The sequence below is a fragment of the Chelonia mydas genome, chromosome 10 (genome assembly GCF_015237465.2).
Source record: "Chelonia mydas isolate rCheMyd1 chromosome 10, rCheMyd1.pri.v2, whole genome shotgun sequence".
In the NCBI taxonomy this organism is placed as follows: Eukaryota; Metazoa; Chordata; order Testudines; family Cheloniidae; genus Chelonia; species Chelonia mydas.
Genome location: NC_051250.2, coordinates 33674037 through 33701961, shown reverse-complemented (window position 1 = coordinate 33701961; position 27925 = coordinate 33674037). Strand labels below are relative to the sequence as shown.

The 27925-nt window shown below is 44.4% G+C and overlaps 1 protein-coding gene across 3 annotated transcripts; it reads right to left on the bottom strand.

Moving 5' to 3' along the window:
• Positions 1-2851: 2851 nt before the first annotated feature.
• DNAJA3 (DnaJ heat shock protein family (Hsp40) member A3) lies at positions 2852-27692 on the bottom strand. 3 transcript variants are annotated; one of them, XM_037910685.2, is made up of 12 exons: positions 27413-27638; positions 25806-25942; positions 23975-24058; positions 22898-23098; positions 22453-22605; positions 20265-20412; positions 18984-19048; positions 17659-17787; positions 15055-15170; positions 11179-11276; positions 5150-5272; positions 2852-4105 (listed from the first exon to the last, which is right to left on the bottom strand). In XM_037910685.2, exons 1-11 carry the CDS (start codon positions 27597-27599, stop codon positions 5163-5165), a joined length of 1428 nt encoding a protein of 475 aa, XP_037766613.1. In that variant the 5' UTR covers positions 27600-27638; the 3' UTR covers positions 2852-4105; positions 5150-5162. The 3 variants fall into 3 exon arrangements, with proteins under 3 accessions (XP_037766613.1, XP_037766614.1, XP_037766612.1); XM_037910686.2 differs by lacking the exon at positions 5150-5272 and having other exon boundaries at positions 27413-27692; XM_037910684.2 differs by lacking the exons at positions 2852-4105; positions 5150-5272 and adding an exon at positions 5668-8482 and having other exon boundaries at positions 27413-27639.
• Between the last annotated feature and the right edge of the window lie 233 nt (positions 27693-27925).

Here is a 27925-nt window from a genome sequence, read left to right as displayed (position 1 = left end):
ACACAGATGTGTCGCTAAAAGCTGTGTAGTGTAGACAAGCCTAACTCCTGTTGCAGAGAGACATGGAATAATACAGCTGGGCCTTTCCACCTACCTGCTGCAGTCCCTGCGCCGGGACCCTGCAGGAGGAGGGAGAAAATCTGGCTCGGTCTCTTTTCCCAGTTCTGTAATAAGGCTCTCACCGAAGCTACCTCCCTAAGGGGCGCAGGAGAATGCGCTTGGCATGGTTCTGTAGGACAGATTTTACACTGATGCAATTAAACCCTCCATTTTTGTCAGCTGTGCTGTGAGTGGCAGCCTGTTCAGCGTGCACAGTGCAAGAGACTTCCTACCCACAGCTCAGACAGTTATAACTACCCCTTGGGTGCCCAGCCAGTGACTTGAGTGAAAGGGGGGAAATGAAGGGATTCCCAGAACTGCTATTTCATTGTCCCCAAGTTCCATGTGCACGGTGGGCCCTGAGCCTTCCAATGGGGCTTGGCTAGAGAATTAGCACTGTCACAAGGGCAACTCTAGGTGCTCAAGCTAGTCATGGCAGAAGCAGATTAAGGGGCAGGTTCTTAAACAGCAAAATAGCACCGAGGTAACTACGTGCTGTGCACGTGAGCAATGTTCCCTCTAAGTTTTGACAGGCCGTGTGCGCAAAAAATTTCTTCTGTGCAAATTTTTGTGCGCATGGTGTTTAGGATCTGTGTGCGCATGCACACACACACAACTTAGAGGGAACAGTGCACGTGAGGCTGGGTTTACAGGACTGCTGAGCCAGCACACACGTGAGGAGTGACAGACAACAGCACAAGGGAGGGGTTACAGCACAGTAACCAACCTCCTCATGAGGCACCCGGGGAAATGGAAGCAGAGGTGCTCCAGGCCCCCCCACCAGGCTCGGAGCCTCACATGATCTTCTTTGACCTCAGAGGCATGGGTTAGCCTCTGAAGCCAGCGAGAAATTCTAGTGAGCTGAAGGGGGAGCGAGAGCGGCCAGTAAAGAGGAGCTATGCCACGGCTGTGTGTGAGAATCATCACCACATCAGCTATTCTCACTGCTGGCTTCCTTTCAAACAACTCCAGAGATGTTACTGGCAGCAGCCCATCCCCTGCCTCTGGCTGCCTAGAGCACTTCTGAAATGCCACGATCCACTAGGTTATGGATCGCATTACCTTTGCTGCAGCTGGGCAGACCTACCACCAAAGTAGGTAGACGTGCCATGGAGGACTGCCTGGCAGTAGCAGGTGTAGCAGATGGTACACTATCTCCTGGAAGTGCTCAGGGTAGACAATGCAGCCTAGAGAGACAGGCAACACCTGTTCCATTAATATGATGGTGCTTTGTGAGGCAAAGGTGGCATTCACAAGTGTGGTGGCCAGGTTCCCTGGCTCAGCCACAGCCCCAGCCCCCTGCCATTGCTCCCAGCATTGGTTACCTGATTCACAGCACTGTCACAGTCCTCTGTTTCTGCTGGCAGAGCAGATGCCAGGTCATTTGCCCATCAGCTCATCATGACCATGGATCATTCTGGAATTTCAGTGAAGGTGGGCTTCTGACAGTAACCACATCAGCTCAGCCCTCTCCCTTTGCAACAGCACCTGCCATAAATGCCACAGGCTTGGGCACTCTCCATGTCTGAAAACAGCAGACCTACAGGCCTTGCTGGCCTAAGAATTCCATTGACATGTTAATGCAGAGGGCCGCCCACTCTGCCCAGGAAGTGTGCGCACGCAGGGGGGACGACACACTTTTCAACACCAGCCTGAATTCTCAGCCACCTTTCAGAGAGCTGTGTCAACGCTTTGCTGGATTATTGCAGTTTTAGGCTTTGTCTACACTACCCAGTTTTGTTGCCAAAAACTATCTTTTGGCAACAAAACAGTGAGCAATGTGACTTTTGTTGGGAAAAACGCCCGGTTTCAGCAACAAAAAACTTCCACCCCTCCGAGAGACTTTTTTATTTCCCCCTCCCTTTATTGTCAACAAAGAGCCAGTGTAGACTGTGCTGTTTGTTTTGTTGACAGAACTGGCTTCCGCCAGTATCCCACAATGCTCTGCTCAGTGTTTTGATCTCTGCTGCCCTGCAGGCATGCGCCCCTCCTCTTTCAAAGCTGTGGGAAGTGAAGTGTGCTGCTCCGTTTGGGGAACAAAGAGCAAATCATTGAAATGCTCCTGCACTGGGGGGGGGGGGGGGGGGGGGGCGGCACACGGGACACTGCTTTGACATTCCTCTGCATGGAGAGCTCACAGAGCTACTCATGATGCTGCTCCCCGCAGCTGAGGAGGCTGGGGGATAACTCAGCAGGAACCCTCCCAAGATACACAACAGTCAGCTCCGCCTTCCCACAGCACTGCACTAGGAGATACATACCCACAGTGCATTGCTCACACTGTCGATGATGGTGCCCACAACGTGGACATGATCTGCTGACAGAGAGAGCAAGTGTGAACACCCTTTGGCGATTTTTGTTTTGTTTTGTCAACTTTTTGGACAAGACTTGGTAGCGTTGACAAAGCCTTATTCTGACTCAGGCTCCTAGGCTCAGCAAAGCTACAAATGGGACTGAATGGGAGACTAAGCTGAAGCACCTCTCCCTTGAGCAGTAAATGAATGACCTGTAAAGCGGCAGGATAAGGTGCTAAGTACTTTAGGCATTGTTTCTACACCACTTAGCAGTAAGACAGTAGGGTCAGAGTAAAGAAAGAGGCTGGGACTTCTTTCTGAAACACTTTTCCAACCCCCTTCTCTGAGCAACAAGTACCTTTCCCCTCCCCCAGCATCTGGACTAAAAATAAAACACTTCAGAGCCTGCAGTCCAAAGTACCCTTTCAGGTGGTTTGCAAGGAGGGGAAAGCAACACAACAGGTTTTAAATATCTTTATGAGTAGATCATCTTATATACATCAATACAGAATCACTTTACAGACAGTATAATCAGGAGGCAACGGGTGCTTTATTTTAGCAACTTAAGAAGGGATGTACTAAGACAAATCCTGTTTAACTGGTCAATTGCTAGCACGTGGGCTTGTTGGTAGTTGTAAAGTATTTAACTAAAAGGCAGGCTGCAGTAACCATGAAAATACTCTTCACTAGTGCTTAATTCCAGCAGCAGAGTGTAAACTAATTCGTTTGTATTTTTACACCTATATAAAATAAAACAATGATTCTTAGAGGCTGATCATTTACATTTGCTTGTATCACCACCAACATAAGAAAGCCCTTTTCTCTGACGACTAACAGGGCTCAGTTGTAATGTAATAATTGACAGCCCCAGCGCTTTTCATAAGAGCTGGTGAGAGATCTGTACTGGTTTAGAAACAGCATTATTTTGCCTTATTTTGCTACCTGTAGTTAACCTCAGAGGAAGGGAAGAGTTGATGCAAAATGCAGATTCTAATCAATATTGTCTGTAGGAGAGGCTAACCAGACAAGGAAAGCCATGCCCATCCTCACACCTTGTGGGGGGCCATATGCAATTATGCTCCTTCACTGTTATTCAATCTCAGCAGAAGTGAGATATCCCTCTTTAAGAAAATGTACTACATAAGTCTAGAGCCAAGGCCTCTTCACATCAGATTTTACCGTCCAAGACAGGATTATTGCCTTTGACAAACCAAGCCTTCTAGGAAAGGATGCACCAAGCAGATCTAGCACTGAAGAAAGGTGACTGAGTGGATGGGCTTGTCAAGACATTTGCATGCTGAGTGGGACACCAGCTAGCTGAAAGCTCAGTACAGCAAACTGTTTCATTTTCCACTGGAAACAAAATTTTAATTTTACCATTAAAATTTCCATCACATTTGGCTCTAAATTATAATGCAAGTTTTAATTCTGTAAATAGGGCCAGAAGGATCCAAATGAGCTCCCAGCACTAGGAAACCTAGAACCTTTACAGATGCCTTTGTTACCATTTCCTAAGGCGATTAATTCCTCATGATCTGGTGATTGTTGGTGCCTCTGTGGTTCATGGCGTTGCTGGCTGGCAGTAAGTTTGCTGCTAAGTGACATCCTTTCATTTCCAAGGCTCACAGCCAGAAGACAGAATGACTCCCCCCCCGGATGGAGGAATGATCTACTGCTGCTTCCCACTGTCTAGTTTCCAGTAGAACGTTTCCCTGGAGTTAAAGATGGGGAAAATATTTAGCATTTAATGAACTACTCATGTCCAAGCCTAAGAATGTCACACAGCGCTCAAAGGTTGTTGGCAAATGCCACAGTAAAAGGAGCAGTTCCCCCTTTAGCCGAGAGCACACTTCATTAGTCCCTGGGAACTGACATGGAAGAAATCTTAACTCAGTAAGAAAAGGGAGACAAACTCTGGGCCTCAGAGGCTGGGAATCCTCAGTCTACACTGCAGGGTTCTGGAGTCCAAGTATTCTTGCCATGTGCACTGCTCCGTTACATTCACAAACAAGGTGTTTAAAGTGTGCTTTCTAGTCACAGTTGACTAAAAATGGCATTGGGGTCCCGTGACTATTGCACATCATGGATTTCTGTATCTAATTTGCTCAGTTTGTAAATGAAGAAATTCCCCTCGCACCAACTACCAGTCCTACAAACTCAGCCTGGGACTGAGTCAAACTAGGTTCCGGGTTCCGTCCTTGCACTCCTCACCAAAATTAAAGGCTCGACAGGCCCAACTGTGCCCCCCAGTGACATCTGTGCAATCCCCTTGCCTTCAACAGGCTTGCCAAGCTGTCATCAACAAACATGGCAAGCTGCATTCTGTTCTTCCTTGTGCATCAGCAGCAGAATGGTTTGCATCTTCTAGCTATGCTGACTAGCAGGATTAAAAGCCCTAAACTTGTTTCAGTGACCGTGAGCAGATCTTTCTCAGAATACACCCAGGGAGCAGATCTGGGGACTAAGGCAGGGCTATTTTCACTTTTCAGAGTAGAGCCATGCGTTAAACTGAGCTATACTGCATATCTGTTTAGTTAGAAGCTACAATGAAATTTAACCCTACACTGCTGGGTTCTGCTATTGTTTAGACATAAAATAAAATGACTAGGTTTTAATACTGATGGCTGGAAGGCCTGAGGCTAAGTAAAAAGCAATGCAATTTCTTTGCTTCCTCTCCAATCTACCTCCCAAGAAGAGAAGCATTTTCTGCTTAACATGAGGAAAGAACAATCAGTAAAGTACAAGAGGTTTCCTACCTCAGGTGGAATATCAGGAGCTAAACATTTTCTTAAGTTTGGTAAGGAATCCCTCCTTGTTCTCCCCCGCCTCAGCCTCAGGCCTATCCTCGCCTGCTTCAGAGCTATCCGTGGCCCTGCCACCTAGACATAAACAGCAGAGCTGCTATCAGGGTACGCTTCAACCTGTGCCAATCACCACACATCTTGGAACAGCATTCAGAAGTCTAGGTAAGGTTATGGAACTATTTTAGACAGTAAATTTGGGCCTGTGAATTGAAACACAATATGCCTGGCTTTAGCCAGTGCTCATGTGTGCAGATGCTGTGTAAACATCCCTGCACAGATCTGCTACTGCACATGAGCCACCTGCTGTTCCTTCTTTGCATCTCTTGGCAGTGGCTTGAGAGAATGCAATGAGACCAGGCACTATAATTTGCACTTATGATCAAAGTGAAAAATCTGGGCCCCAGAGGTGAAAGATAAATGCATTAACCTAGAGTACCACTCATTACCCTCTTCCCTCCACCCCCACTTTCCAGCCACTGACATTCAAACACTCCAGATTTAACAAGAATTTATTATATGCCAACCAAGTTTCAAATGTGAACAGATATTAGTAGATAAGAGGCACAAAATCATTAGTTAGTTGAACTCTTAGTAACAGGCAACATGCTGTGTGTGAGCACCAGGGTGTAGCATGAACGATCCTTTCAGAGAGCAAGTAAGCCACATGCAACACAGACTATCAGAGCTCTGATTAATTTATGGTTAGCTTCTCCTCCGTGCCACTAGTACAGCCTCCTGGGTCCAGCAAGCTAAGTATATATTCTCTTTACATTGCTCTTCCTAGACTTGTGCACGTCAACTCCCTGCATATAAGTTACAGATTGATACAATTACTCTAGGATACAAAATCTGTCATTGCATTTAAAACTGAACTGAAGACATGTATTTGCTGCAGCTTTCAGGTGTCCCTAATACTGATAATCTGAGTTGTTTTTGAAACACCACAACTTGCTTGTGAAGGATACTCTTTAAAAGCACCAGAGAGTGGTGTCTCCTCTTCCACCTATCTATTGCATCCTTCACCTCTGTTGTGTACCCCTCTTTTTACCAAACTTTTGATAGCTGGGGCCCCCTTCAGGAAAACAAGGCAAAAACCTATCAATTTTCATGCTTTACATCTTCTGTACCCCTCATTTTGGTGTAGATCCTTGTAATAAGATCCTTCCTCTTCTTTCTCAAATGGTTTGATGAGCAGCAAAACAATTAGCAATGTTACATTTAAAGTATTGTCACTGGTATCTGAGCGAGCAGCCACTGAAATAAATGGGAAAGTTCCCCCCTCAGGGCTATCCTTTCAGGATCTCAGTAACTTAGGCAGATGTTGCTGCATTGGTGTCACTCATGTCACATTTTGAAGGTTTCCAACAAAGAGAGCTAGAGACTTTTAAATGAAACCGAGGCTGGAAAAGTATTCATTTGTATTACCATAGCACTTTGGAGCCCTATCCATGGACCTAAACCCCACTATGCTAGGTGCTGCACAAACAGAACAAAAGGACGGTCCCTGCCTGTCAACTGGTCCCACTTGGTGCCCTCCCAAGGAGTTACCTCACACTTGGGGAAATACTGGAGTACCCCATGCCATGCCAACCAAAGAACACTTCCCATTAGTAACTAATCGCATGCAGTATGCCATCACCAAACAGCCCAGGTGGAGAAGGACAAAACCATTACATGGCCTCCCTCAGCTGCACACCTACTCACCATAGGTGCTTTTTTCAGGCAGGCCATGCACTGTTTTAGCCACTTGATTTGTTATTTATTATATGTATTGCAGTAGCATCTAGACGCCAGGGCCGCCTTGTCCTAGCTCTGAACAGACACATTAAAGACGGTCCCTGCTCAAGAGAGCTGTTATGTCTCAATTTACCTGACTCGTGTATACTAATGGACCAATAAAAACAGGCACTGGAGTGTCTTCCTGCTCTAATGTCTCCTGTCTGTCTCCCCTACTCTTTGGTTGACATGCAAAAGGAGGTAATTTCATATGCAACATCACTGAAAAAATGCAACATTTCAAGTGCTTAGTTTTTGAATGCAAGGCCCTGTGACAGACAGGCCAATTTACTGCTATATCCTCAGGAGACCTTATTGAATTAAGTAGCTTTGGGATCCACTGTATTAAATGAATGGTTTGTGTATTATCGGGGATTGTGACTGTATATAACCTCAGGGAAAGGGGGGGGGGATTCAAGTTCCACACCACCCCGCCATCGGAAGGTTTGCCCTGAGGAGACGGTCGTTGTCCGCTGGTTACCTGTTCCCAGAGTCACAAGATCAAAGGCCTGGGCTGTAAAAAGGTAAAACGGAACTACTCCTGCAGGTGCTTGTTCTGAGCTGAGGCCTTATGAACTGTAACCACACAAAAACCTGTGTGGGGTTTGATCGAGACTCCTTACTCAAGCCCTAGGCTGGAGTTGGGGGTGGTCTCTGGTAAGCTTTTCCAATGTGTGTAGGTTCTTTTATTGTTTTAATATGTTTTCACCTTAAAGTGCTTGCTTAGAAAGCACTGTGTGGTAACGTGTGACTGGTGGCAATCACACTGTTCAAAGCTTTCAGAGAGAAATCAAAGCGCAGACACTGGCATGGACAGGCAGTCTGCTTGCTTGGAGTATCAGTGTAGGCAGAGACCTGTGCAGCCTGGAAAAACCCGGTCGGGAGCGAGTGAGGGGTGTGATGGCTGGGGACCCAGCGGCCTGAGTGTGGGTGCCCTTGATGGACCATACAGCGGGAATACAAGTGCAGTTGCTCTGAAGCGTGACAGATGCTACCATAAATGAAGAACGATTACCCATGTATCAGAGACAAGGCTCATTTTTCCAATGGATTCCTGTACCGTACAGTAAATAAGGGGAGGGAAAGTTCAGCTAGAGGAAGTGGAGATAAAGTCAGCTGCTGGACCTATCCTTAGGAAAGCCACCACATGCATTTGGAGGGAACCAACTCACTAGACCTGCAATCTCTCCTCCATCAGTGTGCAGATCAAGAGGAGAGATATCCATATCTTAAGCAGTGAGGATAAAAACCACACCACGTAGGGAACTTACTGACTTGTGTATATGTGAAGTCACTGGGCCTGTCTATTTTAAGATATGCTTTGTTTGCTACATTCTGAGGCACTCAAAAGGGCTGTGAACATGAGGTGCCAGATAAAGATTGCCACCAAAAGCCAACTCTCTGCAGTGCTGCTGATAAAAACATGATCTATGGGAAAGAAAGAACAGAGTACTGGTGGTCTTCTCTGTTGCAGTTGGAGTGATCCACCCTGCCACTTCATCAGAGGGCCTAAAACAATGGAAAGCTGTATGAAATTGGGAACTTTGATTTGGCTGATGCAGAACCACATCTGGAAAAAATAGGTTTGTGCCATCTTTGATTCCTTACAAAGTATAAGGAAGACCTGAAAAGTATTTTCTATGTTAGGAACTGAGATGTGGACCCTCTTTTTATGGCTGACCATGAGGAGCATTACAAGTACCAAGGGAGGCAAACCTGAACAATGGAGGTTGGAAGGAATTTTTTGTGAGACTGTTTAAAAATGGAGGGTTTCATTTGTTAATATCCATTAACTCAAATGTCTGCGTAACAGGTAGGAAAAATGTCTTGGTAAAAGATTTCCCACCACCACCCTTACATTGGTTGACTAAAGGCTTCTCTGCATGGAAAAGTTTTATCAGTATAAGGTAAAGTGTGAATTTAAACAGAAGTTATGTGGTTTTTTTTTTTCCAATTTATCTTAAATCCCTTCCAAGACAACCAAAAAAGGCACTCTTATAGTTGAATAAGTGTCCACACCAGGAGTTACACCAATATAACTGGTTTAACTATACTGCTAGAATTATATCAGTATAACTGGTAAAACTTTCCCCACATACACAAGCCTGATAAAGTTTCCACCCCAGTTCTCTGGCCCTTTGAGAACAGCCTCCAGCAAAAACAAAGGAGACAAATCCGGCTATTTCTGCTATTTCTATAATAAAAAATGAGTAGAAAAAAAAAAAATCATGAAATCCTTTTCAGGCCTTCTTTACATGTAATAAATTGGCCCACAAAGAAAGAGCACCTTTCTTTGCAGTCCACCTTTCAAGCCTACTCCAGAAGTCAGAGTCAGACTGATGCAATGGTAGTGAAACACGACCCTGCGGTGGAATTCCCCTCAGATGTACTGTACTCAACACTATCCACTTCCTGTGAGTAAGAACACCCTTTTGGGGTACTGTATTTATAAACTCTGCTAGGAAGGCTAGACCACAAGGTGGATAAAAATCATGATTTAAAAAAAATTGAATAGATTTTCTGATTTAAATTCAGATTTATAGTGCTAGTTCTTTACTTCCATGCCATTTTTACTCTTAAATTGCTGAAGTGGGTGTTCTGTACTGGTTTCCTTAGTTTCTTAATTGTAACATATCAGGTTGTACAGATTTTTTTTTCTCCTAAGAAGTCTCACTTCAAATGCTCATCCATGCTTGAAAAGGCAAGCCAAGGGCCTCATTTAACATGCTTATTGTGAGAACACCACAAACAAACAAAATGGATAAACCAGTAACCCTCTTCCAATACACCGAACTTCCTCAAGTCAAGTGGAAATGCTTCACCAGCCTATCCTCCTTCAGGGTTTGCTGTGAGAAGTCATAGGACTGTACTCCTACGTCACTAAGGAGCTTTTGAAAAATCTCACCCTTACATGCCTAACTTTAGGCTCCTATTTTTGAAAAATGTGGCCTGTGGGAATAAAGAGTTTTGAACTTTTTTAGTGTACTGAAATTCTGAACAACTTTTAGTTTGCTGTTAAGACTTGAAGCAATTTTGATTTGAAGTGACAGATTTTATGCCATTAACAAAGTTTTATATAAAAATACAACTTTAGCTGCTCATGCAGCAAACAGTTATGCACGGATTTACTTTCAGCACACGGGGAGTCCCAATGAAGTAAATACACTATCCATGTGAGTAAAGTTATGTAGCTGCTTAAGTGTTTGCAGGATCAGGCTTTAATTTTCAATGTTTTGCACCTTTAGCACTTTTGTAAAATTCAAATAAGGTACCCTACCCATAGTGGCATTTTTAAAACGCCTTTATAATTTAGTTCCTTATACATTTTAATCTAAAACTGAAATAACAAATATACAGGTTAGTTTAACAAAGGCTCAATCTGATTTAAATCAATGTACTTTTTTTTAAGTGATACAATTAGGATTAATACCAATTATTTAAATTGCTCTGCCCCGCTAGACAGGACAGATTGGCAGCTTCCGCATACACCAAACAGTCTCCTGTTGAGAATCTCCTACATGTACTAAATGCAAATTAAAAGGCTGAGCTTTACAAAGTAAAATTTCCACTCATTTAGAGTTTTAAAAAGTGACTCATATCAGAACTACTGGGGTAATGCAAAGAAACCAAAGCACCAAGAACATATGGGAGACACTTATCCTACACAGACATTGTAGGCCCAATCCTGCACCTCTGAAAGGCACTGACAAAATTCCCTTTTGGTTCAATGGAAGCAGGACTGGCCCCTCTATCACCACTCAAAAAGGAATGAAAAGGAATTTCAGATCCACCATGAGTATGCACCATAGGTGTGGTGGAGTTAAATGTTACAAAGGAAATGAAGGCTCACTGCAAAATTCAGTTGTATTATAGAAGCATCTGAAGATAATGGGGCTCTCCACTCATGCCACCAGTGCATACCTATACGCACAGTAAATACTAGGGAGAGAGGGAAAGACTAATGATTTCTGCCAAGTGGCTACTGCTTCCCATTTACTGTATTAAACTCTATTAACACCACACTAACAACAGTTACCTTTAAAATAGAAAAAACACTTAGAAGCCTCAGACAAGGTGAAAAAAGGCTTATGCACACACAAGCTGCTCTAAAAGCCACCTTAGGCCTGGTCCCTCCCCTACCTACAGGAGTCATTCCCCACAGCCAGTCACCAAAGAAGCAGTAATGTACATCACACACAGCTTACCAGCAGATGTATTTGTGACTCCATTCACTGTCCCTTCCACATCCGTCTCATCCTCGGCATAGCTCATCATTAAGGCTCGCTGGCGATCTGTCAGCCTCCTGCAGGTCAGAGTATAGTGTTGCTATCTCAGTCAGTATTCACTTTAGGGATAGATACCTTTTCAGCCCAAACTCAGCTTCCCACCAAGCTGCGCACAGAAGGGCTGCTACTGATAATGCAAAGCTAATTTAACTCAGATGCCTTCAGAATCCCAATGACCCTCTTAAAATAAGAACTTGAGAAAGGAATATGCCTTGCTAATGGAAACCTCTAGGGGAACAGGGAAGATTCTAGTCACTGTATTTCATCTGATTGCAAAGAATAAGTCGAACATTTTAAAGGATTAAAACTAAGACTCAAACTGGAAGCTACATCAGAATGTCAGGTTGGCAGAGGAGCACTCAAGAAATGGAGTTCCCACTTGAGTGCATGACACAAACACAGGAGACTTTCCAAGTTTTAAAGTTTACCTTGCAACAAGCTTATAAGGATGGCTTAGAGGTCTAGGCATCCTTAGAACAGGTTTAAAAGCTCAGGAGGGTAAACTCATCCTTCTGAGGCAGTGATACTCAAACCTCAGTGGTTCAGGAGCCAAATTAGCAATCAATACTACCCAAAAGAGCCACAGGACTGTGAATTCATTGTTTCATTTACTCTAGCACACTATACTCATATTTAAACAGTAGGACAGGGGAAATATTTAGTTTTTATATAGAGAGTAGAATCATAGAATATCAGAGTCGGAAGGGACCTCTGGAGGTCATCTAGTCCAACCCCCTGCCCAGAGCAGGACCAATCCAAACTAAATCATCCCAGCCAGGGCTTTGTCAAGCCTGACCTTAAAAACTTCTAAGGAAGGGGATTCCACCACCTCCCTAGGGAACGCATTCCAGTGTTTCACCACCCTCCTAGTGAAAAAGTTTTTCCTAATATCCAACCTAAATCTCCCCCACTGCAACTTGAGACCATTACTCCTTGTCCTGCCATCTGCTATCACTGAGAATAGTCTAGATCCATCCTCTTTGGAGCCACCTTTCAGGTAGTTAAAAGCAGCAATCAAATCCCCCCTCATTCTTCTCTTCCGTAGACTAAACAATCCCAGTTCCCTCAGCCTCTCCTCATAAGTCATGTGTTCCAGACCCTTAATCATTTTTGTTGCCCTTCGCTGGACTCTCTCCAATTTCTCCACATCCTTCTTGTAGTGTGGAGCTCAAAACTGGACACAATACTCCAGATGAGGCCTCACCAATGTCGAATAGAGGAGAACGATCACGTCTCTCGATCTGCTGGCAATGCCCCTACTTATACACCCCAAAATGCCACTGGCCTTCTTGGCAACAAGGGCACACTGTTGACTCAATATATATTATTCTCACAGCAAATAAGTTAATAACTTAGTGCAAGCTGATAACTTAATTGGTTCATAACACAGTAAAAGCATCCTGACTGATTAATAACTTTGATTGATTAGTAATGAAATCACACAGTGTTTTAATATCATGTGCTGCAAAGAGCTGCAGGAGACACATTAAAGAGTCACTTGCGGCTCCTGAGCCTCAGTCTGAGTATCACTGTTCTAAGGTATACATACTCTGGATTCCATAGAGTAACTCTCAGTAAACACGGGACCTACGCAGCCTCAAGAATAGTCACAACTGCAAATTTATTTTTAATTGCCACAATTATCTTTCAGGGGTTTGTTTTTGTTTTTAAATTAGGTCTCTAATCCTTATGGCTACAATAACTTTCCAAACGTGATGGGAGTGTAAACCAATGCATTGGTGTATGAATTTGCAGGAAGCCTGAAACAACTTCAAGAGTTGTCAACCGTGCTATTCATGTAAATGGGAGTGTTAATATACACTGTGACAGGGTTGGGCCAGATGGCTACAGAAGAGTGATAGAAGGCAGATATATTAGCCCCAAGTTAAGTAGGTCCCTTCTCCCTGGGTAAGGTAAAAGGGAAGGTTCCAGAACAATCAGGAACTTTCTGGAAACAATTAAGGCAGACAGGCTGATTAGAACACCTGCAGCCAATCAAGAAGCTGCCAGAATCAATTAAGACAGGCTAATCAGGGCACCTGGGTTTAAAAAGCAGCTCACTTCAGTTTGTGGTGTGCATGTGAGGACCTGGGAGAAAGAGGCGCCAGAAGCTGAGAGTGAGAAGGTGTACTACTGGAAGACTGAGAAATTACAACCATCATCAGACATCAGGAGGGAGGTCCTGTAGTGAGAATAAAAGTGTTGGGAGGAGGCCATGGGGAAGTAGCCCAGGGAGTTGTAGCTGTCACGCAGCTGTTACAGGAGGCACTGTAGACAGCTGCAATCCACAAGGCCCTGGGCTGGAACACAGAGTAGAGGGCAGGCCCAGGTTCCCTCCATCCTCCCAGCTCTCTATTTGATACTGGAGGAGTTGAACTGGATTGTGGGTTCCACCAGAGGGGAAGGTCTCTGGCCTGTTCCCCGATCCACTAAGTGGATCAGCAGAGACTGCAGGGATTGTTCTTCTTCCTTTCCCCATGCTGGCCAGTGATGAGGCTAACTGAGTGAACAGCAGATTTCAGCCACGAAAGGGGCCAAACTGAGGGCTGCCGTGAACCTCTGAGGCGAGAAAATCTGCCAATAAGCGCAGGACCCACCAAGGCAGAGGAGGAACTTTGTCACAACATGTAGTAAGTCTAATGATAGTTTACATTACAAACATTAACTTTTGCTGCTGATCATTCTAGCAGAATCAAGCAAGAGCAGCCATCCTTCATTATTTGAAGTACAGCAATGGCAGATATTGGGGAGGGGTAGAACGGCGTGAAGAGCTAGTTGCTAACAAAGGCAATAAGAAAAAACAACTTCCTTTTCCTCTATTGTAAAGTCATCTCAAATCCTGTCCCAAATGGTGAAAGAAACAGGAGATGCATCCCCTACTCAGCATCAAAAACCTCAATTGCCTTGTGGGCATCAAAACCTAAAGCCACATGTGCCCACAGATCCTTGACTAATAAAAGCCCACAATATACGTCATCCTTAACCCGCTGTGAAAAACCTCCAGCTTTGCAGAGCACCTAAAGGGTGCCACTACAGAAATCAGTGGCACACTGAGAATCTGGGGGCAACAAACAAAACAAGGGATTCTGAACTGATTTGTAAGATTAGGGTCTATGCCACATAAATCCAGAAAACCTGCTGCACTGTTCAGATCTAAGGCTATGTCTACATTAGGAGTGCTGTTTGTGTGTAGGAATATCAGTATACTCCATCGACAAAGCACTCCTTGCATGGACACAGGTATAATGGTAAAGCTTTGCCTTGTACTGATACAATAAAACCACCCCCATGAGTGAAATCAGCTACATTTGTGAAAGTGCAGTTTGGCCAGCACAGCTGTATCCACAGTGGCATAGATATGTTTGTCCAGGATCACACCTTTTCACACCCGTGATGGACACAGCTATGCTGGCAGAAGTCTGTAATGTGGATGTAACCCAGTATGCCACACAGGACAGCGCCTTGCATACTGATCAATATATTTGGAGTGGCAATGTTTTTTTGGTTGAGACATTTATATCCGCTCAGAGCAACCAGGATGTTAGAGTAAAGGTCTCATATCATGGTAATTTAAGCTATAAACTAATCAGTGCAGTTTTTTGGTTAAAAGGAAAAACCTACAGTTCAACAAAAGATACAGTAAAATAGAAGTTGGTTTGTTCACTACATTAGCTAGGGCTCAAAGCATACATCGATAAAGTACCGAAGATCTTTCACTCCTGAGAACACATTTTGCACAGCAAATTTACAGATTTCTGCAAGACACTTCCAAATCTTAGTAGACCTTCTACTTACTTAGGAATCCTGATCTTTATATGAATGTAGTGGTCTCCATAACCATAACTGTTAACCCTGGAAATGCCTTTCCCGCTCATTCGAATCCTCTGGTCTGCTTGAATACCAGGCGGTATCTGTGAATAAAAAGACCCATATGTTTATTATTGCTCTGCAGTATCAAGGTGCCAGCATGGAAACCTATAAATAGAGGCCTACTTAAATCACAGAGACATCACACCTTTTTCACAGGTTTGTCACAGCATAAATAGCAAATTTCACAGATGTGCTCATACCACACCACCCTTACTTCTGTGCTGCCGCTGGCAGCGGCACTGCCTTCAGAGCCGGCCAGCAGCCACCACTCTTCTGACGCCCAGCTCCGAAGGCAGGATCGGCACCAGCAGCAGCGTAGAAATAAGGGTGGCATGATATGGTATTGCCACCCTTACTTCTGCAATAGTGCTGGTGGTGGCATTGCCTTCAAAGCTGGGCATGCAACCAGCAGCCATCGCTCTTTAGCCGCCCAGCTCTGAAGGCAGCGCAGAAATAAGGGTGACAATACCGCAACCCCCCTACAATAGGCCTGAGAACCACTTTTGGGTCGGGACTCCCAGTTTGAAAAACGCTGTATACTTTGTATATTTTATCATATAGCATAGCGTAAAAACACACAAAAGACCAGATTTCACAGTCCGTGACGAGTTTTTCACTGTCATGAATTTAGCAGGACCCTACCTATAAATTAATCAATCTATTCCTCCTGCAGACTGTGAAGTAAGGGAGGAGGGATTTATTTCTATATTTAGATAATTAGGTAGTGCTCAGATATTACTCAATAGTAATGAAAAAGCATTCAACACTGGGAATTAAAACGAACTACCTACTAGGGACAGGTGTAATTAAGGACAGATATACACTGGAAGTGCTTTGCTGGTACAGCTATATCACTATACTATACAGCAAGGGTAGTAAATAAGTGGACCATGGGCCAAATCCAGACCACCAGATGCTTTTGAATGGGCCACAAAATTTTTGTATTTACTTATCATCAACATTTTATTTTTACCCTCTTATTCCCTTACAATGCAATCTCCAATACATTGTACTGTGGATTAATGATTGACTGGTTCTCCTTAATTCCTTATTTACTTAATTTAAGCTATCATCTTTCTTGGAGGCTATTTTCAGGTTATATCGTGGTTCAGTTTTATTTTTCATTTAATACTTATATTTTTAGTGCAATGGGGCACATTACTAATGCAACTACATTGTATCTGTTTATTGAACAGGGAACCTGCAGTGTGAAAAGTGTTTCTCTGGAGTCTGGACCTTGACTATACCTTAACCAAGAAATTTGGACCTTGACAAAAATAATTGATTACCCCTGCTATACAGGCATTGCACTCCTAGATGCAGCTTACACTGAAAAAAGCTCAGTTTTGCCAGTGTAACTGGGTGTACACTAGGGGCTTTTGCTGGCACAGCTATGCCTAGATATCACACACCCCTCACTGACACAGCTGTGCCAGCAAAAGCTTAAAGTGTACACCCTTCCTAAACCTAGTACATTACTTATAACTGAGACCTGCCACAGTGTGGTCTAGTCCTTATAACAAAGAACAGTCAAGACTCTTGGGTTTTATTCCCAGCCCAGCTATTGATTTATTGTGACATCAAGGGGTAGTCAACCTCTGAACCTCGTTTCTCCAATGCATAGAACAGTTAATACTTAATTCGCACAGCCACAATGTGCAGAACAGAGTAACAGCCGTGTTAGTCTGTATTCGCAAAAAGAAAAGGAGTACTTGTGGCACCTTAGAGACTACAGCTCACTTCATCGGATGCATACTGTGGAAAGTGTAGAAGATCTTTTTATACAAACAAAGCATGAAAAAATACCTCCCCCCACCCCACTCTCCTGCTGGTAATAGCTTATCTAAAGTATCTAATAGCTTACCAGCAGGAGAGTGGGGTGGGGGGAGGTATTTTTTCATGCTTTGTGTGTATAAAAAGAACTTCTACACTTTCCACAGTATGCATCCGATGAAGCGAGCTGTAGCTCACGAAAGCTTATGCTCAAATAAATTGGTTAGTCTCTAAGGTGCCACAAGTACTCCTTTTCTTTCAATGTGCAGAACATCACCTCCTTGAATAAAGGGCTATGTAAATACAAAATCTAACAAGCTAGTAGGATAACTGAGCAGAAACAAGATACAGCAACAGGCAGGAGAGAATCATATATACACAAAACCTGGTTAGCAACATTAGCCCAAAGGAGTGTCAAGGACTTTCCCAGCCTGGGGACCATGCCAGCGTTCAGCCTGACCGACCTTTCCAATGATCTGTCTCTCTTCAGCAGCTCTCATTGCCCTTTGAGCTCTTATGCAAAGGCAGAAGAAAGGGAAGTGGGAGTTACCCCTTGCATACATGGGGCCAAGCAGAACCCCTGCAACATGGCAGTCAGTACTCAAGAGGCCTAAAACTAGAACAGCAAGGTCTTGGTACTTTTAACCTTAGAAAATCTGCCCTGTATTTTTTCACTCTTCTTGAAAACAAAGAATGGCTGCTTATTGTTCCAAGCTAAGTTATCTCCTAGCTATTCCACCCACTGTTACCACATACCGTGATATTGATGGTCTCATATAGACCCTGAGTTCTGGCTGTACCTCCAAGAACTGCCTGTGCTATCGAGATAAAGAGGTCTGAGTGTACATCTGCTCCATCTCTTCTGAACACGGGGCTTTTCTGAACCTAAAAGCAAATAGTTCAAGAGTAATGAACACAGGTCATGTCAGTACAGTATATGCATCAATCCAAGATAAAATACCAAGTTAAGTTGTTGTAAACTGATATTGATAATTTTAGGAAAAGTCTTACCCTCATCCCCTAAAAATTACATAGCAGGAAATCCAAAATTAAAGTTATTCTTAGTAACCACAAATACCTCAGGCGCTAAATATTAATAGCTAGAGCAGACCTCTCCTCTGAAGGAGGATACTAAAAATGGCATTAAGAGGTTTCACGTTTCCTATTTCAATGAATTCCCCCCAATTTTTCAGTTTACAAGAAAAAAAAATTAACTGCTAGGGCTGCATACTCAGCCTGAGATCTGAGAATGACACTGTGCTCTTCACTGCTTGTCAATCACCACCAGTAAAGATTCTTTGGAGAGTAGAAAAGAGATTGCACTATCCAGTTCATAGGACAATGGAACGGCAGAGGGGAAGGAAGCACCCTCAGTATTTCATAGTATCTCTCTGGCAGTTTTGATGACTGCATTTCACAGGCTCTGGAGAGGTTATTAAATCCTTCTTGAGGGGAATATAAGCAAAAATGGAGGAAGAGATAGATCAGTGTTAATGAAGAGGCCCTCAATTAAATGGTCAGAAGAGAATGAAATCCTTTCAAACACTAGGGTTCTTAATTTTACTCGACAGAGACATGATACAGATGATACACATGGGTACAGGACTGTATCTGCAAAGAACATGTAAATCAGCAGTGACCTCACATTTTTAAAGAGAGGACATTTTAACTTCTAAATTCAATACCTCATAAATGCATTCCTGCCGTCTCTTTAGGGATTTAGAACATGTGTGTCAGCGACAGCTGATACTATACTAGTACATTACTTCCAGGAATTCCAATTACCAGAGAGTTTGTAAGTTTTCCTGACAGCCTATATGCTACAGACTGTATCCTAGGACCAATCTCCCTATATGTAGCCGTGCATTTTTGCTCTATAAATAGGCTAAATAATATTTTACCACTTGGTATGGGGCAGGCCTTTCACAGTCTCAGAAAACTGGAAGGGCTAACATCACTTCAGCTAGGTGAGATGACCCTCCAGCCCAATTTCCATGTTTACACTGAAAGGAGATGACACTACCCCTTCTTCACAGAAGACGACCCAATGTAAGCAGTGTACAGTCAGGTGTCACACATACCCTGAACGTAATGAAAATTTCTCTTTTTCCTACGGGCATCCGAACAGTCTGTCCATCCTCCACACCTGCAGTCAGAACAAGGACACGAATATTATACTGTTTGTCTGATATTATGCTCTACACCTTATGTGCCAAAGCACCTACAGCCTTCCTAGTCTAACCCAATACCTGAACACCGACAACTGCCTCAACCAGATGCCATCACAGCAGTATTTCCATCATCCAGGAAGAAACACCCATGGATTTACTGGCAGAAACTATAGAGGCAGCAGCAGCGTAACTCACGTTCTCCAGAGGCATCTCAGATGACCACAGCACCCAGCATTTGAAGAGCGGGTTGTCACCAGGTGTTTGTATCCTAGGATGCACTCATCCTAGTGCCAAGCACAACTGGGCAGCTCATTAATTCAGTTCAAGCTGAATTCAATTGCATTTTTCCCTTCAATGTAAGTGAATTCAGTGCTGGTGAAAGGTAAACGATTGAGAGGCACTGGAGACTGACATACTATGTTTATCTGCAAAGGTAGAAACAATGCAAGTTGCTACCCAGACAATCGGACCATTTCTAGGAGGGAGGGGAGTTCTTTCAACACTCATTCAATATTCTTTATTGAGTTGACAACCAAGATGGTGCATTTGTGATCCAAGGTAAAATTTTCAAAAGCACCTACACGTATGTCAGTGAAATTCAGAGAGCCAAGGAGGGTGAGGTGGTATCTTTTATTGGACCAATTTCTGTTGTCTCTCTTTCCAAGTTTTGAGCTTACAGAGAGCTCTTCTTCAGCTCTGTGTAAGCTCAAAAGCTTGTCTTTCTCAGCAACAGAAGTTGGTCCAATAAATACTATCTCACCCTTCTTGTCTCTCTAATATCCTGGGACCAACATGGCTACAACAACACTGCATGTAGTGAAACTTATGGCAATTAAGTGTTTTTGAAAATTTTACCCTTAGACATCTTTCTACTAGGAAACAGAGTAAGACCCAGAAATTTATTGCACAAAGGCCAAACAGCCATGAGATGGTAATTGTTTTCAGCTACCACCATCCTGAAGCCATCACCCAGAGATGAAAAGGTCTGTATCTTATTACTAATCCTTTGAGCCATCTAGCCATCAGTGCTCTTTATTCTTAAGACAGATTTGATACAGACAAGTTTCTCCATACTGCTGTGTATGAGCACTGACTCCACAGAGCCAGCCATTCTCTAGAGGCAAGATACATGCTCAGCTGAGTTTCACATGGGAAAAGATACACGGCCGGCATGCAAATACAGAAACTGACCTGCTGGTACAGGGACCATCACATTCTTCTTCTGTTTGGTTTGCCCTGAGCCGCGACACAACACACACGGTGTTGTCATAACAGAACCACGACCTCCACATCGCCGGCATGTAGAACGCATCACAAAAGGGCCTGTATTTATTGTCTCCTAGCAAAAGAAGAAAAAGGGGGGATTAGAGGAATCCTTTGATAGTGTACAAGTATTACTAATTTCTGTAAACCATCTCCAATGGCAAATCCAATCCCTGTTAAGTCAATGGTCCAACACATGCACAGCATGACCTGCTCCAAGGAAATGTATTCTACCTTACTGTGAGATATGGGTAACAGTGGTGGGTCAAAATATGTCCTGAGAAGCTAGATTAGATGCCTCAACCAGGTCTAACCCACCAAGAAATGTAAATCTCCTTTTGTTTCCAGATTGCCAGTTGAAAGTGCTCATGCTGTCAGTAACAGCCTCTGGGTGTCAGAGGAAGTGGGTGAAAGAAGGAAACCTTGAGAAACGATGGGGGGAAGAAAAGCCCTTCCTATCTGAAGGCCTGATTCTCCACTGCTTTGCACCTTCTGGAGTAATGTGCACCTGTGAAGAGTGGGTACAAAACTCTCCATTCCGATTTGGTAGCCTTCAGACCCACAACACACAGTCATAAAATCACTACCCAAGATGCAAGGCAATGGAGAGGCATACCCAAAATCTCTTATTCAGTGAAAGAAACCACTACTCTTAACAGCTTGAAGTGGATAGAGATCTCTGGTCAATCAGAAGCTTTGTGATAACAGAAGTCCTAACTTAGCTGTGACCTCTTTCCAATATCATTCATGCACAACCCCAATAACCTATTAAAAGGTGCAGTTTAGGATACAAAGCACAGTCTTATGTGGAAAGGTTGCACCTTATTTGACTAGTACACTTTGACTGCAAGAGCATGGAGAGTTTTCACTTCAAGAATTCAGCTGCAATTCAGTAACAGGAGCTAGGAAGACCCTATGCATCTCAACCACCTGATTCCAATCCAAGACACACAATGGGTATCTCCACACAGCCTAAAAATCTGTTTCACGCATAAGCCCAAATCTCTGTAATTCTCCTACCAAACCTCACCCTTGTAATAAGAAGGCAGAGGATGCCAATCTGCAATAAAGCCCTAAATATGATTTCATCATGGAGAGAGTAACACTGAATACATAAATGTGGCAGACTATACAGATTAACGGTGCCTCAAAATGTAAAGGAAACGTTTGAACCCAGCTCATCGTAAACTACAGAAATGATTCAGCATAAAAAAACTAGAGTCAACAAGGTCTCTCAAAAGACAAGTCTTATAACAACATAAGGTAACATTCAAAAACCAAGAACAAAAATCTGCCCCCAGGTTGGGGATCAATTCAGCCGTATAACCCCTCCGTGTGAAACTCGGCCTTTCCAAATGAATGGTTCCCCCACCTCCCCTCTCCTCCCAGTTTCCCAAGCAGTCAGTAATACTCCTTCCCCTGAACATTTTGAAAGAAGGGGGGAAAAACTGAGCTGGACTTAACACCTTGTTCACTGGTGACTAGATACCATCCAGCAACCTGTCACATGGCTGTTTTAAGTTTTGGAGAAAAAAAAGCAAGAATTGGTTAGGAATAAAATTCAATTGACTGAGAATATTTAATCCTCATCACAATTTCTCCAATTTTTTTCTTTGGAGATCACCATGAATAAATAAAGCAATGAATGAGTTTCTCAGAGTACCTTCAGAACACTTGCTGGCTTCTGCACATAGAAACCAAAAGTTGTTCACATTTGTTACTGGTGGTCTCTGTGAAAAAGTAATACTTAGGTCTCAATCATAAGGACAAATATCTACATCAGACACTCTACTTGGTCCAGTTGTTGTGAAATCTTAGAAAAAGTCCTGGAAACTGAACTACCCTATCAACCCTACAGGTGATCCCTCAAGGATGGAAGCACACACGGAAACAGCATGGGAAAGGCTTGCACTGACACTGCCCAAGTGGCCTCTGTTCTGTGAATCTGGTTCTGGTTCTCCAAGGCTGGTGATCTGGCCCCTTCTAGCAGCACACATTTAGATACACAGAAATTGAAATCAAACATTTATGAGTAAGGAAATAGTTAACCTGTCCTGAAAACAAGAATGTCAAAGAACATTAGAAAACCGGGGTTACACTTTAAAACAGCACTTACCATGCCAGTGCCATTGCAGTAGTGACAGTGCTGCACTTTAGTACCAGGCTCATGCCCCTTGCCATCACACCGCTGACAAGAGTCATTGATATTCACCACAATCTCCTTGTTAACACCTTTTGCAGCTTGATTGAATGTCAACTCCATGATGTACTAGATAAGAGAAAGGAATGGAATTGCAGTTGTAATCTATATGCAGATAGGCTGAAAGTAAACTGAAACCTCTGTAATTAAAAGCCCCAGTGGTCTCCACTCAGACTGTGATTGGAACACCATTTAAAATGCTAACAGACACAGTACTGGAGAAGGAGGGGGCCCACCTGACTCATTAACCATCTATACTCAGACATTCTCAGATTTCAGTTTAGGAAGCAGTAACATCTTCATTATATATACCCAGAGGCTAAGGTCTTTGCAGCACAATGTATACATGTATTACCCTTACCTCCTGTGGCTGGTCAAAGACACCCTGAAAATCTCCAAAAGGGGATCCTGAAAACTCCCCAAAGATTTTCCTGAAAAGTTCCTCTGGGTCAATGGTGGGACCACCACCCCAATACTGACGTCCAGCACCCGCTGAGCCAGTGTCAAAACCAGCTGTACCATAAGTATCATATTGTTTTCGCTTCACTTCATCACTTAACACCTATGGGGAAGGAAAGCATAAGTACCATCAGGACTCTCTCACAGTACAGAACTGGAGCAGCATGGCTGCCACTAGATAAGAGTATTCAGACATTTGCTCATTCCAAGGTCAATCAGAGTTTACATCCATCACCAGCAAAATACTGGAAACTACTACAGAATCCCAACTTCAATTCCTTTGTATTAGGACAGCTAGATACCTTCAATAATGCCAAAAGGTGAAATGAACACCATGGAAGAAAAGCACTCTGTTTCTCTCTCATGCATATTGGATGGCACAGTTAAGCTCATAAGCTTGTGATGCTTCCAAATAAGTACATTAGGTATAGGAAAAGTGATCAGGAGCTCTGGGTTTTTATACTATTTTAAGGTAAGCAAAAGTGACTTTCAATGATCTCTTACCTTGTAGTATGAAAGACAAGTGGGATGGGAGCTAGCAAATGAAATAAGGTTGACAGTCAAGATGAGTAAAGTTGGGGGGGGGGAGCAGGGTTCTACAAATCCCCCATCCTCAAAAGGCCAATTATTGATGCCACTTATGATGTCTTTCTATTGACTAACAGGTCCATTCCAGTACTCAGCTCTTCAATCAGTCCATTTTGTACTGAGGAACAGCACAATGGCCCATGAGTGGCCCAAAAAAATGCCTAGAATAAATCAGTCAGGTATTCTGGCTAGTTCATTTACTGAAGAATATCCAAATCATTTTTGGCACATACATACTGAAGTCTAGAAAACAATACTTTGTTACCAATGAAGTAATAGCAGCTCTTTTACAGAAAAGCTGAGATGAGGGGAGGTATAATTTTTCTAAGCTGTAGTTCTATTGTTCCCTCCCTATCACAGTAGGTAACTGAGTACACATCAGTCACATTACCTCATAGGCTTCTGCCAGCTGAGAGAACTTCTCCTTAGCTTTGGGGTCATCCTTATTTGTGTCGGGATGGTATTTCTTGGCAAGCTAAGCAAAAGAATTATTAGAAACAGGAGGAAAATAAGTCCACTGTTAGCATTGCTACTTAACACCTTCCATGTCAGGGGGGAAAAAAAAATTAGCCAGACCCTAGCATTCAACATTTACATTTAGAGGAGACCAAAAGTATTTCCTAAGTAATTCTCTCTCCATATCATCCCCATATAAGGGACATAAAAAATTAGTTTCCTGTTATATCGGTATTAAAGCCTCTCACAAATGGTACTGCAAAGCTTTTCCACATAAGCATAGGTGTGGACTGATCGGCTATCTTGTCCATACAGGTGAGAACACCCCTTTCCTCCAAGAAGGTCCTGGACATATGGAATAATGTCAGATCAATGGCAGTTAAGATCTTACTGCTGCTACCACTGAAAATTTGCTTCCAGAAGGTTTCTAATGGGGGAGGGGGAAGCCATGTTTATTTTATTTTATTATATTTTTTTTTAACAGTCCATCAAGAAAGGACTCTTCCCTCCTGCCAATCAGCCAAAAAAAATTCATACAGTATTTCACAAATGTCTATGAGTTTTATAGCTTTTTGCCCTCCTCTGAAACAATGGGCATTGGCCACAACACAGCACTGGACTAGACAGACAATTCTTCTGAATCTGCTCCGCCACACTTATGTTCCTTTGACAACCCCCTGCCATGTTATCTTTAGCATAAGAGTTCTTTTTGGAATTTTGATTCACGTGCATTACAGATCAGAATAAAATCATAGAATCATAAATTAGGGTTGGAAGAGACTTCAGGAGGTCATCTAGTCCAATCCCCTGCTCAAAGCAGGACCAACCCCAACTAAATCATCCCAGCCAGGGCTTTGTCAAGCTGGGCCTTAAAGACCTCTAAGGATGGAGATTCCACCACCTCCCTAGGTAACCCATTCCAGTGCTTCACCACCCTCCTAGTGAAATAGTATTTCCTAATACCCAACCTAGACCTCCCCCACTGCAACTTGAGACCATTACTCCTTGTTCTGTCATCTGCCAGCACTGAGAACAGCCTAGCTCCATCCTCTTTGGACCCGCCCTTCAGGTAGTTGAAGGCTGCTATCAAATCCCCCCTCACTCTTCTCTTTTGCAGACTAAATAACCCCAGTTCCCTCAGCCTCTCCTCATAAGTCATGTGCCCCAGCCCCCTAATCATTTTCATTGCCCTCTGCTGGACTCTCTCCAATCTGTCCACATCCTTTCTGTAGTGGAGGGACCAAAACTGGACGCAATACTCTAGGTGTGGCCTCACCAGTGCCAAATAGAGGGGAATAATCACCTCCCTCGATCTGCTGGCAATGCTCCTACTAATACAGCCCAATAGGCCGTTGGCCTTCTTGGCAACAATGGCACACTGCTGACTCATAGCCAGCTTCTCATCCACTGTAATCCCCAGGTCCTTTTCTGCAGAACTGCTGCTTAGCAAGTTGGTCCCATGTAGCGGTGCATGGGATTCTTCCTTCCTAAGTGCAGGACTCTGCATTTGTCCTTGTTGAACCTCATCACAGTTCTTTTGGTCAAATCCTCTAATTTGTCTACGTCACTCTGGACCCTATCCCTACCCTCCAGCGTATCTACCTCTCCCCGCAACTTAGGGTCATCTGCGAACTTGCTGAGGGTGCAATTCATCCTATCCCAAGATAAATGGGTCATAATGACATCTCTCCAACAACACCATCATCACAATGGTGAGTTTGAATTCCAAGAGACATCATTTCTTTGTTTTTCTTAGGTATACATGCCTGGTAATAGGCTTTCTTGATCTCCTTCTGAGTGGCATTTCGAGGCACTCCCAAAATCTGGTAGTAATCTTCTTTGGCGTAGAAAGCAGAACTGGTATGAAATGAGGCAGCACATATTAAAGGAGAGCATTTAGTTCCTAAGCAAAATTAGAAAAAAAGGAGTCAGGAAGAATTGTAAAAGAAGACATAACTCCTCCAATGTTCCCAAGACCATTTCCCATTTATCACAGCCTACTATTCTGTATTAAGGATCAAGCCAGCTGTGTTATGGAATTGCACAAGCCATGTATGGCCACCTTAGCTGTAAGAGGTAAATAGGGTGCAGATTTATTAAAAATAATTTCATTACTTTGATTTTGACCTTCAGTGTTACTGAACTGCATTAATGAATACGCTGTAAAATGTTACTGAACGGATGAAGATCCCAAGACATACTGAAATTTAGACTAAGGGCTTGTCTTCACAGACAGTGGTGCAATTGCACCAGTGCAGTTGCACTGTTGTAGCGCTTTAGTGAAGACAGTATTCCACACAGATGTCTCCTCCTTTACGGTGTTGCAATACACGGTTTTTTGGGGGTTTTTTTCTGTAAAGGTGCCTTTGTCACAGCCAATCAAATGGGGCATTTATGTCAACAGGAAAATGTGTTACTATTCTCCTTTGAGAATTATTTTATCCTCAAGCTAAAACAGTTTCCTTCCAAATGCTTAGAGGAGGGAGTGTTGTTAGACAAGCTGGAAGCAGAGCTCTCCCTTGCTATGGATGGACCAAACCTATGGAATTTGTACCATTGGAAGATGCAACAACTTGCCAGAGTTGGGATGAAGGTGAAAGCTGGAGTGCTCAGCACAATGGCTAGCTTTCCCCTCACTGGAGAGGGAACCAAATCTGCTTCCCTTGTTGGAAAACTAATAACTCCATTTTTACATCCCACAGAATACAGCCCAAGGGCCAGGGTGATGGGCACCCTGGAACCCATATGTAAGGAATAGAAGTGTCACAGCTCTTTCCAGGAGAGCAGCATGACAGGGCCCTGTCGCAGGGCTGGCAACCTGAGCACGCCTCCCAGGGCCATGGCCATCAAGCACCCCCACTCCACCCTGGCACACAGACAAGGGGACCCTCTTTCCCGCAACACCTCCCACCTGTCTGCAGCATTGCTGGGCCACCAAAAACCCCGCTCTGTGAGACACCCCCCAGGGCCGGGACCTTTCACTCCTCTCCCCCCCCACTCACCCCCAGCCCCTCAAACACAGGTACCCTGGATCCCCAAACCTCTGACCTCCGGCCCAGCCCCCCTCATTCCCCCAGCCTCGCCCCCCCACCACAGGTTCCCGGACCCCTCACCCCCGGCCTTACCCCGCTCATTGCCCGGGCTTCGCCCCCTAGGCACGGGGGAGGGGGAGTGGAGCTCGGTGGTTTGATCATTGGCTTGCTAAACCCAGGGTTGTGAGTTCAGTCCTTGAGGGGGCTGTTTAGGGATCTGGCGCAAAAATTGGAGATTGGTCCTGCTTTGAGCAGGGGTTGGACTAGATGACCTCCTGAGGTCCCTTCCAACCCTGAGATTCTGTGATTCCCCGCCCCTCCCCGACATAGCCCCCTCTCACCCGCGGGGCTGACCCCGGCGCTCAGTGTCAGGAGGCGGCTCCCTGGCCCGGCGCGCGGCGGGAAGGCGGCAGGGGCCGTGCTTAGCCGCCGGCCCAGCCACACCACCAGCAGCCGCGTGTCTCCGCCGAAGCCCCGGCTCCTCCCGGCCGCCGCGCTCAGCCAGCGTGAGGAGCACCTGGCCGCCATCTTGGGACGCCGAGGCACAGAGCGGCTGCGCGGCCCGGCCGGCCAAAGGACGCTCAGTGCGCAGGCGTATGCCCGAGTCGAGCAGGAGCATTGTGCATGCGCAGTAGCTCCGTACCCCCCAGCCACGTATTTTACTGCGCATGCGTTAGCCTTCCCTGGGTGGTTCCCTGCTGGATCAGCTGGCACAGCTCAGCTAAGCTCCCTGGAGGGGTGTTCGGGGCAGTGTGCAGCCCGCTGGGTCCGTCCCTTCTCAGGCCCCGGCCCCCGCAGTGCGGGACCAGCTGCTCAGCCAGGACACATGGCTGGGGAGCCCTGACTAACCGACC

What these genes read in the sequence shown, in the direction of transcription:
- DNAJA3 (XM_037910684.2), bottom strand. Translation starts at nt 27,599, where the DNA reads ATGGCGGCCAGGTGCTCCTCACGCTGGCTGAGCGCGGCGGCCGGGAGG. An exon ending in GATGGTCCCTGTACCAGCAG is followed by an intron (nt 19,049 to 20,264) that starts GTCAGTTTCTGT and finishes TTCTGACTGCAG; the next exon opens with GTGTGGAGGATGGACAGACT. An exon ending in ATAAAGATCAGGATTCCTAA is followed by an intron (nt 11,277 to 15,054) that starts GTAAGTAGAAGG and finishes TCTGACCTGCAG; the next exon opens with GAGGCTGACAGATCGCCAGC.